Source organism: Papio anubis, chromosome 7, assembly GCF_008728515.1.
Source record: "Papio anubis isolate 15944 chromosome 7, Panubis1.0, whole genome shotgun sequence".
Classification (NCBI taxonomy): Eukaryota; Metazoa; Chordata; class Mammalia; order Primates; family Cercopithecidae; genus Papio; species Papio anubis.
Window position 1 is genome coordinate 76,577,388 of NC_044982.1, and position 14,047 is coordinate 76,591,434.

General features: G+C 41.1%; 1 protein-coding gene across 2 annotated transcripts in view; it reads left to right on the top strand.

Annotated features, from left to right (window-relative positions):
* The first annotated feature begins 522 nt into the window (after window positions 1-522).
* Window positions 523-14,047, top strand: part of PRKD1 (protein kinase D1) — a 359,062-nt gene continuing 345,537 nt past the window's right edge. For both annotated transcript variants that reach the window (XM_017961082.3, XM_031668218.1), the window contains exon 1: window positions 523-1,122. In XM_017961082.3, the coding sequence (XP_017816571.3) occupies window positions 859-1,122 (264 nt within the window). In that variant the 5' untranslated portion in view covers window positions 523-858. The remainder of the gene's footprint in view (window positions 1,123-14,047) is intronic.

Genomic DNA, 14,047 nt, shown 5'->3' on the forward strand with positions numbered 1-14,047 from the left:
CAGGGCTCCCAGAGGGGCCTGGATGTAAGTGGTTTCCGGATGACCCATCCTCCCTTGACCCTCCGAAGGTAAGACCCGAGGGGAACCGCTGTGATCAGCATTCTTGAATTCCTCAAAAGTCACCTCACTTGTAGAAGTGCGTAGTCCTCGAGCATTTGGAAGAGGTGGCAGGGACCGTGGGGCCCGGGAAGTTCGCGACCCCAGGAAGCGGGTGTGAGGAGGTGCGCCCCATCCACTCCGTCCGCAGTCGGGGCAGCGGGACCCGCGAGGACTGGAGTCCCTGCAGGGAGGGAAGGGCCGCTTCTGCCGAGGCGGCTCCGAGCCCCGCCACTCGGTCCTATCCCGGCTCGCGGAGGCTCAGGCCTCGGGAACTGCGGGCGGAGGGGGCGGCGACCGGGCACCCTGCGGCCACTGCTCCTGCGACTCCCGCGCCCGCCGGGTGGTGGCTCCGCAGTGCCCGCCCCCAGCTCCCCTTCCCCGCCCCTCACGCCCCCGCCCGGCGCTCTGGCCGCGCCGACCCGCCGCCCCGTCCTTCCGAGCGCGCCAGGCGGCAGCTTCTTGGCGGCGGCGGCGGCGCCTCCCCCGCGCCGGCGGCCCCGCGCCGGCGGCCGCGCTCCGGGCCGGAGAGTCCTCCCGCCTCGGCCATTTTCCCTCCTCCCCATCTCCTCCCCTCAGTCCCCTCCCCTCCTGATCCTCATCCCCTCGCCCTCCCCCCGCGCGGGGACTTTTCCGGAAAGTTTTTATTTTCCGTCTCGGCTCTCGGAGAAAGCAGCTCCTGGTTCAGCCGCTGCAAAACTTTTCGGCTGCCGCGCCGCCGGCCCCCGCCCTCGGCTGCCCGGCCCCGCGCCCCGCTGAGCGATGAGCGCCCCTCCGGTCCTGCGGCCGCCCAGCCCCCTGCTGCCTGTGGCGGCAGCCGCTGCGGCAGCTGCCGCCGCACTGGTCCCAGGGTCCGGGCCCGGGCCCGCGCCTTTCTTGGCTCCCGTCGCGGCCCCGGTCGGGGGCATCTCGTTCCATCTGCAGATCGGCCTGAGCCGTGAGCCAGTGCTGCTGCTGCAGGACTCGTCTGGGGACTACAGCCTGGCGCACGTCCGCGAGATGGCTTGCTCCATCGTCGACCAGAAGGTAAGTCGCCGCGCCGCTGCCAGCCCGGCGCCTCCCCGCGGCGCAGGGGGCGCTGCCCAGCTGGCCCTCTCTGCGCCAACTTTCCGGCTCCCGGGGCTCGGCCGGCCGCCAGCCTCGTCGGCGCTCTGGAAGCCACTGGCCCCGCCGCGGCTGGACGCCCGCAGCCCGAGGCACTGCGCTCGCTGTTGCTCATCCTCCTCTCGCCCCATCTTCCTCTATTCACCGATTTGTCTCCAGTCCGCCTACTCCTCACCCATTTCCATCCTTCTCATGACAATTTCCAGGTATCTTGCCCTTTCCTCGCCGCGCCCCTCCTTGTCCTTGAGACTTCCCAGTTTTCTTCCCCTCTGTCCCCTTCCGCTATGGACCCTGGACCAGCGCATTCCTGGTGCCGGAATCCTACTTCCTGCACCAGAGTGCCCCTGGAATGGCCTGGAGACAAGAAATTTCTCACCTGTCAGCTAAACTGACCAGGACTGCAGCTACCCAAGGCCCTGTCATCTTTTAGTTCCACCTCTGTATGAACATGGAAACACATTTTCCAACGACAAAACCTGAAAGTTGCAACCTTCCTATTTTTCATTCCCGGGATGCTGATAGTAGGACGTTGAAGTGGTGGGGGTGATGTCCAGGAACATCCCAAGGCTGGCTGTGCCCTTAAGTTTGAGGCTGTGGGGCTCTGGACAGCGGCCACTCAAGGCAGGTTGGAAGAAGGGCCGTTATCTGGGGCCAGGCCACCCCCGGAGGAGACTCAGTCCAGCCACCACTGTTTACAGTTGCAATTTGGATTTTCAGGTTGCCTCTGGAGCTATCCAGAGGGATGTTGCATGGAAGGGGGTGATACAGATGTGAGGGAGAGGGGGCCATGGCGCCAGTCTTCTTAGTGTAAACAGCCAGCGTTTCAGGGGGTGGAGACAGAGGTCTCTAAAGGTGCTGAATTTTTCAGCCCTGGAGGACTGGCTAGCACTCCTTTTGCTTTCCAATTATCACTTGAATAATCATGAATTGCTTTCTTTAAACTGTGTGTAACAGAGTTTGCTAAACCTTGAGGGTTGTGAGTTGCGGCACTGAGCACAGGGATGTTAAAAGCCCCAGGTGGAAAAAAATAACCGATCTAGAAAGTTGTGAAAGTTCTAGACTAAGGTAACAATGAGTGCCAGGAATTTATTTATGGAACTTTACTTTTATATTACGGGTAATGTCAACTGTTTGCAACTTCGAAGAAAATGACACATTTTGTCTAATGCTGATGCAAGTCATATCATGCTCCTTTTCCACATCAGTATTGTGGAATGTCTATTGTGGGTAAGCGGGAGCACTCTCCTAGGCACTGTGAAAGCCTTGTATACAACCCTCTCCATTTGGATGCAGACCAGTTAATTAAACAGCAATGCTTCATAACCACATATACAATGTACAATAAAATTTCTCAAAAAGCAAAGGTAATTCTGTACAATTTTAACTTTTCTAAATTCTAAAGCAAGTGATGTAGTGTCAGAGAATATTCAAATTGGGTCAAAGTAATATTGATAGACTTTGTTTTGACCAGCTTGAAATCTCCCTCCTCCCCGCCCCCCACTTCCTTATGGAGTTCAGGATGGAGAGACTGATCCATGGCTCAAGAGGTTTGGTAGTGGGATTTTAAAATGGAGGGTGAATTCCAGGTGTCTTGGAAGCTACCAAGAGGCGTGTTACATGGAGAGAGTGAGATGAGAGCAGAGGGAGAGGGACAGCAAGCACTTATGGAATGCAGCAGGCCTGAAGGTGGTGGCTGGGGTCTTTAAGGGAAGTACAGTTATGAAAAGGCCTTGAATTAAACTGAAATTGCGAGAAGCCTCAGTAATCTTTTCACAGCGACATCATACCAAGGACATCTGAAACATGGATTTGCTGTGTGGAGGTTTTAGAATGCCAAAAATGTTATGGCAGAAAGAGCACCAGAGTCCAGTCATGAGCAGTTGGAACATGAGCCAAGACTCTTGGGGGGAGAGACCGGGAGAAATACTGGAAAGGGAAAACCATCAGCCCTGATAGGTGACTGATTTATAAGGGGAATCCTTTCCTTTTGTATTTGTTTTGGTAGTTTCTTCTGTCTCTCAAAGAAGTTTGAAAAGTTTGACTGTTTGGGATAGTTAAGGTAAAGATCTAACTCTGATTTTTTTTTTTAAGGTTATAAAAAAGTTGGGGTTAGATTTATATATGTGAACTTGAGGCTTATTTATATACAGAATACTGTAAATAAATATATACTAGATAGTGTTTCTGGACAGAGGACTTTTTCATTTTCTCTATCATCTGTCATCTCTTTCAGAATATATTGCTATCCCAGCAGAAACAAAATTAAGAGCGCTGAAGGTCCATCACAGGATACAGGGATCTCTGTGTGTTGTGACAGTAGGAATGGCAGAGTGTCAGTGTGGAGTTAAAGAAGTGGGAGGGAGTTCTTTTGTCTTTCATTTCAGTTTTTTTTTGAAGTCCTTTATGAGGATGTCAGCTATGAGGAAGGATGACAGGAGTTTGGGGAATGGATGTTTCAGGAGAGAGCAGAGGATTTGAAATCATTTACAATTTACTATGTGGGCTGGAGTCATATGAAACTTACAGCAGAAGGTTCTCCTGATCTTTCTGAGTCTTCCACATCTGTTGTCTTAAATGTGTTAAGAAGTTTTTCATTCACTTTGTTCAGGAGCTCCCTAAATACTAACATAGATCATATGAGCATTGGAAATACTAGCTGACAGTTTCAGTAACATCATAGGACATTTCCTTTGAGATGAGCAACAGAGGTGTACAAGGCTGTGTAAGTTTCCCTGAGAAACTCACCTCTAAATTATTATTGTTATTATTTAGAATTTAGAGTATAGTTGTTCTCTATGTAGCAGACAAAATTGTACTTGAAACATTGTGATGGCATTTCAACAAAAAATATTTACTTAAAATAACGTACCCTAAGTATATACTGACATATAAGTAAAGAATTCTTTCTTTCATCTTCTAGTTTAGGTGAAAAATCTAGTCTTGCTTTTTGTATGTAACAATGTATGGATATGTAATATGTTATTCTTTCTTTTTGGGAAGTATTGATCCAGGGTTTCATTTACATTATGTTTATTTATTTAGTTTGCAAGTGTGTGACATTGAAACCTGGTTGTATATAAAGATATGTATTCTGTTAGTTTACATGATTATTGTTTTCAGGAGGGTAAGAAATAATAACAATAATTGACTTCACTTTGAAACACTGTTACTTTCTACTATCAAAGAAACCTTGAATATATAGACTGAGGAGGAATTGTTTTAAAGCAAGGAAAAAAATTCCAGAGGAAGAGCTAGTTTGGTTTCATAGTACATCATCTACCTACCTACCACACAAACAAACACACACACACACTTTTTTTTTTTCAAATGAGCAGTGTTACTTTAGGGATGCTTGATGCAATTAATATGACTGTTCATTTTGGCTGTTACCTTATTAGAAAGACGACTGATATTTTACTCTTAAATGTACTTTAATAGAGTAATAGCATTTGTAAGACTCCTGGCATATAGTTTCACTTTTCAGAATCATCTTTTGGCCAAAGAAATTTAACAGTGAGATTTTAAGTAGATAGCTCACTAAAGAAGTAAGGTTAGCGTCTTGGTTTGAAAGTAGCGTTACTTTGCTTGTAATTGTTTCACTTTAATTATATTATACATTGTTTTCTTAATAGTTGTGGTGTTATTTTTCTCTTTATTACTAATTTTAGATACTCCACACATTCCATATAGATTGAGAAAGCCGAAAGTAATTAGGTGCTTGACCAATCCAACTTCCCTGGACCAACAAACTCCTTTTAAGCTAATGATTGTCTTTGGGGCTTAGGTGTATATATTTTTATTCTGATTGTATAATTGACTATATTATATGTCTACTGATTTCTGATTTAATGATGAAGTATAGACTTTGTCATTTTACTGTGATTCTTTTTTTTTTTTAGACAGGGTCTTACTCTCTTGCCCAGGCTGGAGTGCAGTAGCACAATTACAACTCAGTGCAGTCTCGCCCTCTGGGCTTAAGTGATCCTCTCACCTCAGCCCCTTGAGTAGCTGGGTCTACAGGTGTGGGCGACCATGCCTGGCTAATTTTTAAATTTTTAGTAGAGATGGTATTTTGCCATATTGCCCAGGGTGGTCTGGAACTCCTGGGCTCAAGAGGTCCTCCGACCTTGGCCTCCCAAAGTGCTGGGATTTAAGGAATCCCATTGGGTATGAGCCACTGGGCCTCACCTATTAAGTGATTCTTAAGTAATATAATTATAGTACTCTAATTTTATTTTTATTATTTTATTTTTTTGAGATAAGGCACAGACTACAAGTACAATGCACAATCATAGTTCACTGCAGCCTCAGATGCCTGGCTAATGTGATCCTCCTGCCACAGCATCCCAAGCGTTTGGGACTACAAGTGTGTGCCACCACATCTGGCTAATTTTTAAAATTTTTCTATAGAGACAATGTCTTGCTATGTTGCCCAGGCTGTTCTTGATTTCCTGGCCTCAAGTGATCCTCCCACTTCAGCCTCCCAAAGTGCTGGGATTACAGGCATGAGTCTCTGTGCCCTGCCTGTATTTTTAAAATTTAAATTTCTTTTCAGGTTTAAGAATGTCACAGGATTATATTTTGGAACTGTATATTATATATGTATTTATGTATTGCAAATGTGGAATATATATGTAGTAGATTATCTATGTCTAACTATATTTTAAAGAGCTTCATTATCCTTGTATAACCTCCAGATGCTGAAGTATTTTTTTATATTTTGTATTATAGACTGCAAAAAACGAGGCCTCAACACATATCTCACAATCCCAAATAGAAATTCTGCTTTATATTTTTCTATCAATTCACATACTTATAAACCTTTTTTAAATAGGTATATACTATTTGACAGTTTTCACAAGAATATCCTGTAAGACTGTGAAGTTAAAACCATTAAGCCTTGTAGTCCTCGGGCTGGGAAGAATTGGATGATTGGCTCATTTGATAAATGCATGAATTCATTTGGGCCTTTGGATTCAGAATTGAGATCAATCTGAAAGAGTAAAAGTACACTGTGTATGGTGGTGGTGGGGGTTACTGGAATATTATTAGTAAGATTTAAAAACTTGCCCCAGAAGACCATACTTCATGACTGTGCTGTTCATTTTGACCAGGCTCCTATCATAGCTTTTATGGGAGATTTATAACTTTATTTTCTAATGATTATTACCTTTTTTGTGAGATGATTGTATATAAGTCTTCACTAATTTATTTATGAATAACTGTTAATGACCTTACTAGAGAATACAGAACATTTGTAAGTCGATGAATGTATATTTGTGACATCTAAGATTACTTTGAGGGTTAAAGGCAATATGTGTAACATATTACACATACTGCTTGGTAAATATGTACATGATAAATGCTGTTATTGACTAAAGCTTAAAGCTCTATAGACTAGCATACTGTCTTATTAACAAAAGAAATTTTTATTTATTATTTTATTCTTATCTCAATGTATAATTAAAATTATAATATTAAACAAGCAATATGGCTGTAAGGCCCAGGTGACATCTTTTTCCTGCCCTCTGTATCAGGGCAAATCTTAGAAGTAGTTATGTTTTGAAACAGTTTCTCAAATCTCAACCTGTCAGCATTCCTTAAGGACTAATCTAATTATTATTAAATGAAAGACACATTTGCTGATAAAAGCAAAGCATATTTTCATTGCTTTTTATTATTTTTGACAGAAAGATGATTTAACTCCTTTTCAATTACAAGTGCAATGTCAATGGTGTTTCACTTGATTTTTAAAAAAGGAAATAAAATAGATGATGGTGCGGCCTTTGGGAACACAGTTCAAAATTCTGGTTCTCAAGACCAAAACTGAAAGCTTATTTGCAGATCATCGCTTAATACATGAGAAGGAAGGTGCTTGGAAATGACTTGGGGGGATTGCAATTCTGTGTCATGCTAACATCTAGAGGTTGTTTGCTAAATTGTTCCATCTGATGATAGCTAATATAACATAATTGGTTATGCATATGCAGAAATGTCATATTGAGATGAGAAGGCAAATTTACTGGGAAACAGTTGAGTTATCAGTTTGGCTAAGCCAATCACAAGTCTTTTTTAGATATTCCCGCTAACTACCACTTATCTCTCATGGAACTCCACGCCCCATTATAAAACCTTTAGAAAACCACAATCGGTAATTATTTATAAATATTTTAAGGAAGAGTGTAATGGATAATTACATGAAACTGTGTGTGTGTGTGTATGTGTGTGTATTAGACTGGAATCATTGAATAAGCTCTCAAACTATGCCAAAAAACTAGTATAATGATCAAGATTGCGAGGCTGGACTCAGACTGTTAGAAGTTGGTAGAATGCAGTCTTATAGATGTTGATGGTAACATGAAGTTTCTTTCCTTGCTTTGTTTTTATATTTGTTTGCTTTGATTTATGTATAACGGTAATTAATCTTTGACCTCTGATCTTGCACTATCACCTTGTTTAATGTGAAAGATCTAAACCCAAATGTGGAAATAGAGGTAAAAATATAGGGTGTTTTTTTAATAATAAAAGATACTACTCATCTTTTAGTTTCCCCAGGATTACTTTAGAGTGATTTTGAAAATGTGATTTCAATTTCTTAAATCTTTCCTTATTGTTGGAATATGTTGGAACAAAACAAGACAAGCCCTCACCTAAGCCCACCAAGCCTCGCCTAAGCCCTGTCCTTCTCCTTCATCCCTCCCTCCTCCCACTCACCCTCCTCCTCCTCCCTCACTTTCCCTCCCTTCCTTCCTTCCTTCGCTGCATGCCATTTTCATTGGCTGCGGCTGCAAAACGGCTGGCTGCGCTCGAGTTAACCGGATAAACCAGAACGGATTCGGTGACGGTCTTGGGGCTTGCTGTGCTCGGCTGCATTCGGGTGATTTGCTCACCTCCGGCCTCTTTGAAGTGGCTGAAGGACTACAGGTATGTGCCACCATGCCTGGATGATTTTCTATATTTTTAGTAGAGACAGGGTTTTCCCATGTTGCCAGGATGGTCTTGAACTCCTGCATTCAAGTGACCCACCTGCTTCGGCCTCCCAAAGTGCTAGGATTACAGGCGTGAGTCACTGCGCCCAGCCTCATTTCCCTCTTTCTATTGATAGAATTTAGATACAAAGAAAATGGTGATTTTGCATACAGCTATTCCAAAAATTTTTTTATCTATAAGAATATGAGATATTTCCCACAGGAATTCTTTTAATACTATCAACCAAATATTTTTGTACCGTTAAAAACCAATTGTGATAGCACCACTTGAAGTTATTTGGCAGCAGAGAAATTCACATCATTCTGTTTCTTTCTTTTTCTGGTCTCACCTAGAAAAACAGATCATTAAATATACGGAGTCTTCAATTATATGGCCACTATGGCTGTTATGGAATATCATGTAATTTGAATAGTTAAGAATTGGTATAAAAACAATGCATTTTCAGACAAATTTCGCCTGTCCGAGTCTACAGTTTCCTGTGTAGAAGTTTCTTCCAAAGTTATGAAAGGTTTTATTTGGCTTAAGCCAGACAATTGATATAGTAGCTTAGCAATGTTGGCAAACATAAAACTTAGATTTTAAAATATGCAATCACACAGGAATTTTGTTCAACTTATTTTGGTGAAAAGGAAAAAAAAATACACCCTTCACTAGTTCATTGGCATCTATTCTGACTAAACCACTGATTGATGAGGAACTAGTGAATTTATTGCTTGTTTTTAGGCACAATTTCAGGAATTTCTGAATGCTTCTCTCCTTATTTGTCAGCAGCCACTTTTCCCCACATATATTATAAAATGGTTGAAAAGTATTAATTGAGTAACGAAAATTTGAATGTAAAGTATGAATGTGCATGATACCTGGTGTTGTTGATAATTAGTTTGATTTTTTTCCTACGCTCAATGTTCTTATAGTTAGGTGATTCTCTCAACCTGAGCAATTGCTCAGTATAGGTGAAAATATTAAAGAGATTGCTTATTTGCAGTTACGTAAATATCCACTGCAATGATGAACATTTGTATTTTTCAGTTTGTTTGGTTCCGTATCAATTCTGGATAGGAGTGGCATGTTATACAGCCTTTTGTGAAAGTATTGACATTATTTCACACAATGTCTTGTACAGTCAGAGAGATTGGGGAGGAGAGGACTGAAGGGGCAGTTAAAAACTAGAAATAAAGAATCGAGTGGTAAATTGAAAAGGCCAGAAAAGTGGAACATTAGATTAAAGGGTTACCACTTGTATTATGGCAAGTATTTTAGCTACTGTGGGCAGCTGAACATTGAGATCTAATGGTTAGCACCATCTGAAAAGATATTCAGAAACTTCCTAATCAAATTGTACATATGGTACATATTCTTGGTGTCATTGGGATCATAATAAGTAAGTGGTGTTTTTATACTTTTGTAAATTAGTATTTGATATTTTCATAGTTCTGACTGTCTGAATTACCTGTCTCACATTGAGTTCCCTTTTTAACACTGCAGGTGATCCTACAAGATTCTTTCTCCCTCCCCAGCATTATTAAGGTATAATTTACTAATAAAAATTATATATACTATGATATATGATGTAATATTTTGATATATGTATGCATTGTGCGGTGATTAAATCAAGCTAATTAACATGTCCATCATCTCACAGACTTATCTTTTCTTGTGTGTGTGGTGAGAACATTTAAAATCTACAGTCAGGCAATATATTATTTCCTGCTTTGAAAAAATCAATTTTGGGGTACTAGGCTTAGTACCTGGGTGACAAAATAATCTGTACAGCCTCCCATGACACAAGTTTACCTATATAACAAAACTGTACATGTACCCCTGAAACTAAAAGTTAAAAAAACCTATTTTTTACTAAAAAAAATATCTACAGGTATGTAGCGTTGCTGTAATCATACTCTTCAGTTCATAGCACATAGTTTTCATCAGTCCAAGTAAGGATCCTATTGTGTTATGTTTCATTATTTATTCTCAACCAGGCATTGGAAGAACTGTGGTATATGTATGAAGTATTATATATTGACAGTTGAAGCTTGTTTCAGTATACAGAATTTTCACAAGATAATAGATGGTTAAGATGAAATTAAAAGAGTATTCAGCATTTTAAATAAAGAGCTGTATCTCTTTTCTTTCTTTTTTTTTTTTTGAGACGGAGTCTCGCTGTGTCGCCCAGGCTGGGGTGCAGTGGCACGATCTCGGCTCACTGCAAGCTCCGCCTCCCGGGTTCACGCCATTCTCCCGCCTCAGCCTCCGAGTAGCTGGGACTACAGGCGCCCGCCACCACGCCCGGCTAGTTTTTTGTATTTTTAGTAGAGACAGGGTTTCACCATGTTAGCCAGGATGGTCTCCATCTCCTGACCTCGTGATCCACCCGCCTCAGCCTCCCAAAGTGCTGGGATTACAGGCTTGAGCCACCGTGCCCGGCCTGTATCTCTTTTCTTTTTCATAAACAATGGAATAAAAATAATCTGAATATAATCAAATTCTAACTTGATATGTCACAAACAGAAACATATTTCTACATTGAATAAAATAATGTGTTCAAATATGAAATGCATGTATCATTAAATGAGCTTGCTGTAAATGGCTTAAGCTGACTTTTGATAGGAATTTTTTTGCTTGAAATTTATTCATCGACATTTATGTTGATGTAAATTTCAAATTTTCCTAAAAACAAAAGTACTTTTCATTAATTATTAATAAAGATTAATCTGTTAGGTTAAAGTGTTAATCAAAATTTTTAAACTGTCAGTTTTGTACATACCAAAAATACAGAGCCTTTTCCTCGGTTGTCTAAATCCATCGTATTAATGACATAATAATTACGGGATGATTATGGAACTGTTTCTTTGTTTTGGGTGAATGACTAGCTAGAGAGAGACCAGGGATTCAGTTCTAGTTGAGGTGCTAGAATTAAGTTCCAGAGACTTGATTGAATTAGATCATTTATCAATAGTCGAATGTTTATTCAAGACCCTCTTTCTTAAGCTTTTTATCAATTAAGCATGAACATTTCCCCCCTCCCTTCTAACTCCTCACATTGTTGAGAAATGGAGGTAGGCTAGTGTTCTGGTAGGGCCTCTTGGATTGGACCAGGGAGTTCTTATCGTTGCAAAAAGTGGCTATGTTCTTTTCATAGTGCTAGGAGATCATGGTTAGAATTTAGGGAGGAACACACTTAAGGGAGTGTTTGGCAGAGGGAGTAGGAGGAATTTGGAGACATTTAAGTGTGACTTCTTTGCCACAGGAAAAAGAGATTATTAAGATGAGACATGAGACTATTTCTTAGCCTACAGAAAGGTGAGGTCTACTGTCCATTTTGAGACATCTGTATAGTTCTGTGGTGCAAAGCTGGTATCATCTTTGTATTTAGCATCCTTGAAAGGCTTGGTCTGTGTCTCTAATATGGAAAGCTGCAAGTAAGAACATGGGTGACCAACAAGAGTTGCAGTTATTTAGAGATTGGTTAGTGCAGTTAGACCGTCAGAACAGTAACACTAGAGGCTACAACCACTTGACCAAACGGCTGTAGCTTTTTCACCATTGTCAAAAGCAGGAAATTGTTGGGGAATGATATCAGTTAATCTTTGGTGATGACTTTGAATCAGTGTGGTGGTGAATAGACCTGGAACAGTGACAATAGGCAAAGTCTGTGGGCTTCTGAGATTCATGGCACCTGAGGGCAGAAAAGAACAGACAGCAAAGCTCTGACCTTCCTGTTCCTAGAGCCAGAAGAAATGGCCGCGCTAAATCACTTAGCGATAACAGTGGAAAGAGATCTTGGAGGTTGCTTTTTACAAGTGGAGTAGTCCTCTTTAGAAATTTTATGAGTGTCACATTTGAGCTCCGAGGGACAACTTCATGATGACCTGTCTGTAAGAATTTTGAAAAGCTTATCCCAGGAGACTTGGGTCGTGATAGACAAGGTTCCAGGGCCTCTTCTGGAAAATTCCGTGAGTAGCAAAGGACCTTGAACTGGCAGTTTCTCTCACAGTACAATGGCCAGCAGAGTGGAGCCTCCAGGAACAAAACCTTCCTGACATTTACTTTGTGTGCCAATCTGTATCTTGGCTTTTCATTTGTCATTTCTGATTTTCACAGCAGCGCTTCGTGGTAGTAATTTTATCTGTTTTAAGGATGAGGAAAGTACAGGTTGGAGAGATTAAATTATTTACCTCAAGTCACATAGCTACTATGTAAAAAACAGATCCTCCCAATACTTTATTCACTTGCTTGAAAGGCTATAGATTTGTACAAAGAGTTTGGAATTATCAGACAGTGGGAAGAAATTTAAATCTTCTTATTATGTTGGCTGAAATTTACTTAAAAATGCTTAAACTTTGACAATGTGGTATTATTGATTTATTGAAATTATTCCTTAGTCTAGAAGGCTTCCCTTGTCTGGAATTCACATCCCAATTAGTAGCCAGCTAGAATCCTAGTCACTTCGGAGGTCACTAGTACAAGGATTCTCTTATTGGTGGCAAGATTCCCCCCACTTCCCACTCCTTCAGTATTTATAATTAATACAGCGAACATTAGAACTGGACTCTCATTGGGGAAATTAGTGAAATTCGAGAGATATTTTTATATCTCTTTTAGAGATACTAAATCTGCCTGTTTGGGAGATACTCCTCACCCTTGAGGAATCTTATGATCTATAATATGTCTAATTTTTAATTTTTTTTGAAATATATTTCTGTTTGTGTAGCAGAATTTGGTTTGGAATTTGCTTTTCTGGTAACAAAATTGTGGAGATAGCCAGTCCTTACCCACCTTGAAATTTTCAGATGCCACTGTCTTTATCCAAAGAAGTTAATTACCTTGTGTAATTGAATTGGCCTTCTTTCCAGTAAGATGTGGCCACCAAGTGTTTTGGAAGAAGAGATTATGGTAAGACCATATATTGATCATTATGGTTCAAAATTAGTAGATGTAAAGAATTTTAGCTACCAGTGTAAGTCAATGAATCATTCTTGAATAGTATACTGATTCTGAGCAGGTTCTGAGAAAACAACTAAGGGTCCTTAAGAAAAGTGCCTTTCAGGGTTTGCTTTTCGTATTTATTTATTTAGAGATGGAGTCTCGCTCTGTCCCCCAGACTGGAGTGCAGTGATGTGATCTCAGCTCACTGTAACCTCCACCTACCAGGTTCGAGCAATTCTCCTGCCTCAGCCTCCTGAGTAGCTGGGATTACAGGCACATGCCACCACACATGGCTAATTTTTGTATTTTTCGTAGAGATAGGGTTTCACTATGTTGACCAGGCTGGTCTTGAACTCCTGACCTCAGGTGATCCACCCGCCTTGGCCTCCCAAAGTGCTGGGATTACAGGCATGAGCCACCGTGCCCGACCTACTTTCCTTTTAGAAGTAGTATTTGTGTTGTATATTTGCTAAGGGTCATTCTTCACAAATATGTATGTTTATTCTTCTAATAAAGTTTGTTTGCTTGCTTATTTTTTGTCAGTTATGAATGAAGCCACTTGAAGGTAAACTTACTCCCACTTGTACATGATCAATCACAAGCTAAGTAGAAGTTTTCTTTTCCACTTCAGTGGTTGAATTTAATTGTGAATTGCCTTGCATCCCTTCACATTGTCTGTGTGCAGGGCTAATGCCAACACTTACTTCCGTTGTAGACTAATTGTACTTTCCTCAAACTTGGTACAAAAATGTAGATACAAGTGTATATGTATATAGAGAGAGATGACTTGACCTAAAGCACATTCATAATTCAGTTCAATTCTAAGGGTTCCTGCCCTGAATGAGTACTGAGCATCATATAGTAAAGTAGTTTTCCCTAATGGTCTAGAAAGGTGCTTTTCTTTGATGTGTTTGGAACTTTAGAACTTTAG